This window comes from Crinia signifera, chromosome 2 (genome assembly GCF_055691185.1).
Source record: "Crinia signifera chromosome 2, ASM5569118v1, whole genome shotgun sequence".
Classification (NCBI taxonomy): domain Eukaryota; kingdom Metazoa; phylum Chordata; class Amphibia; order Anura; family Myobatrachidae; genus Crinia; species Crinia signifera.
This window is the reverse complement of record NC_139218.1, coordinates 365,207,409-365,209,719: the sequence shown is the minus strand read 5'-3', so window position 1 is coordinate 365,209,719 and position 2,311 is coordinate 365,207,409. Positions and strand designations below refer to the sequence as shown.

Genomic DNA, 2,311 nt, shown 5'->3' with positions numbered 1-2,311 from the left:
GCCCCATTCTCTTCCGCGGAGCTGCGAACTCTGGTCTCCGTTATGGAGACCAGGCTGGGGCGTGCCGGCCCTTTTATTACAAACCGGCAGAAGCGCCAGGCATATGCATCGGCCCGCAGGCGCATATTCGCGCGCACCCAGGTGCGCAGGACCATCGCACAGCTGGAGCGGCGATGGTCTGATCTCAGGCGGCGGCAGCCTGATAAGCTCCAGCAAATACGGGCCAGCATTGCTCGATGTAAGTGTTTACCCATTAAATGCCCAATTGTACAATATTGCTGACATGACCATTTTTCAACCAATAAGGTAACCTGCCTGATCCATGAGTTAAACATGGCATACAATATATGAGTGCTACTTCCTGTTTGTCACCCTGTAATGGTCATAAAATATGTTATTGGGGAGGATTAATGCTTGTGATGCTTACAATGGGCCAAATGTCACAGCATACCTGCCATGTTACAGGCTGTGTTTTGTAAAGGCCACTAAGGAGCTGTTTGCCTGTACAATTATCTGTACTTCTAACCTTTGCATTTATAGCTTGATAAGGCTTAATAGTAATTACCACTAATTGGCACTTTTTTGATTTTTCACATACACAGCACGTGCTCGCGCAAGACAGGCCCGGGAGGAGGCAGAGGTGGCCCTCGAGGACCTGCCGCAGGAAGGGAGCCCGGAGGAGGGGGCCCAGGAAATGGAGGAGGAGGAGGCAGCAGCGGTGGCCCTGGAGGACCAGCCGCAGGAAGGGAGGCCGGAGGAGGGGGCCCAGGAAATTGAGGATGACGAGGGGTGGGCTGTGGAGGCACTGCCACCCGAGGAGGACGTCATCGAGGCCGAGGATGGAGCATTGGATGCCCCTGAGGAGGAGGTGGAGGCCGGTGAGGTTGTCCAGGCGGCCGGAATTGGTATGTATACATAAGGATTAATTTATCCATTTGGCATGTACTATTTGCTATGTAGCACTGGTGATTCAATTGATTTTTACAATACTATAAAATGACAAAACAAACGGGATAGCAACAGACACACTTTGGGGTTAGATAGGGTGGGCAAACCATCCCTTTCAGCCAGGACACATATTAATGACACAGGTTGTGAGGATGTCTTTCATCTCGATTTTAAGTGCCACTGAACCTGTGTAGTTAATCTGTATCCTGGAAGAAAGGGATGACTTGCTAATGTAAGTGTTTCATGTCCCTGCTGCTTGCCTACAATCTGTAGCCTCATATAGGTGAGTAGAGTTTACTGGTGAATGATCTTTGTAAGCTAGATTCAGTATGGCATAAATGGAGTATGGACAGGCGTGGCTTAGACTGGAGTAACAAGTGGTCAGTGCCCCTGGGCCCTCCTCTAGATAACCACCCCCTGCGGCCTGCATGTATGTTTTGCACCATAATTGTGTGTGTATTTGGTCTTAGTAATGCTTTTGAGCATGTGAGTGGGTTAGTGCTGCAGCTTCCCCTAACTGGCATTCTGACAATGATTTCTGGAGCACACCATCAGCATGCAAGCCATGCTTGATTGCACAAATGTACTGAGCATTCCTGAGAGTTGTGTAACTCCCCTGCCAGGCTCCATCATATAAGAGACACTGAACTTTGTTTGCAGAATTGTGATTGGTGCAGCGCGTGGCATGCTTCTCAGAGCTTAGTCATGGGTGGGTTTGGATTGAGAAGGAGCAGTATGACTGTGAGGTGTTCGACAGAGTAAAGGGTAGAGGGCCAAAATCAGGCTTTCCATGTAGTATGTATGCATGTATGTATGTATAGGTGTATGTCTCATATATATAGTTAGATATGTGTGTGTATATATATATATATATATATATATATATATATATATATACACATACACACACACCTGTCACAATGCATGTTTAAAAAGTAGGTTTGACTATGTTAAATGTATGCATGGATATCATTAGTCATTTTTGAATTTGAATTTCCTCCACAGATGAGCCTGCCCAAGCAGAGGAGGGTCGCCGTGGGGCCCTCCTTAGACTGAGAGGCCTGATGAGGCAAATGATGGAGGAGATGGACCGCATAATTGATGGGGAATTTTAATTTTTTGGTTGGGGCCAGTTATTTTTGAATAAATTGTTATTTAAAGTTCAAAGTTGTCAGTGTTTTTTTCTTACATGCTAAATTATATGTGTAACTTGTTTAAAATCTTTAAAATAAGCAAAATGTACATAGTGTATCTAGATGTATGTTAGGGTCACATGCTGTAAGGGTTAATGTGTGTCATGAATGTAGTAGGAATGTGGGTCAGTATAGATGAGCATTTAATTGATTGAAATTGATAACAATCC

General features: G+C 45.5%; 1 protein-coding gene across 1 annotated transcript; it reads left to right on the top strand.

The window, feature by feature from the left end:
• Window positions 1–230: 230 nt before the first annotated feature.
• On the top strand, window positions 231–2,075 carry LOC146059204 (uncharacterized). Its single transcript, XM_083171322.1, has 2 exons — window positions 231–905; window positions 1,954–2,075. Exons 1-2 carry the CDS (start codon window positions 695–697, stop codon window positions 2,061–2,063), a joined length of 321 nt encoding a protein of 106 aa, XP_083027448.1. The 5' UTR covers window positions 231–694; the 3' UTR covers window positions 2,064–2,075.
• Window positions 2,076–2,311: the final 236 nt, after the last annotated feature.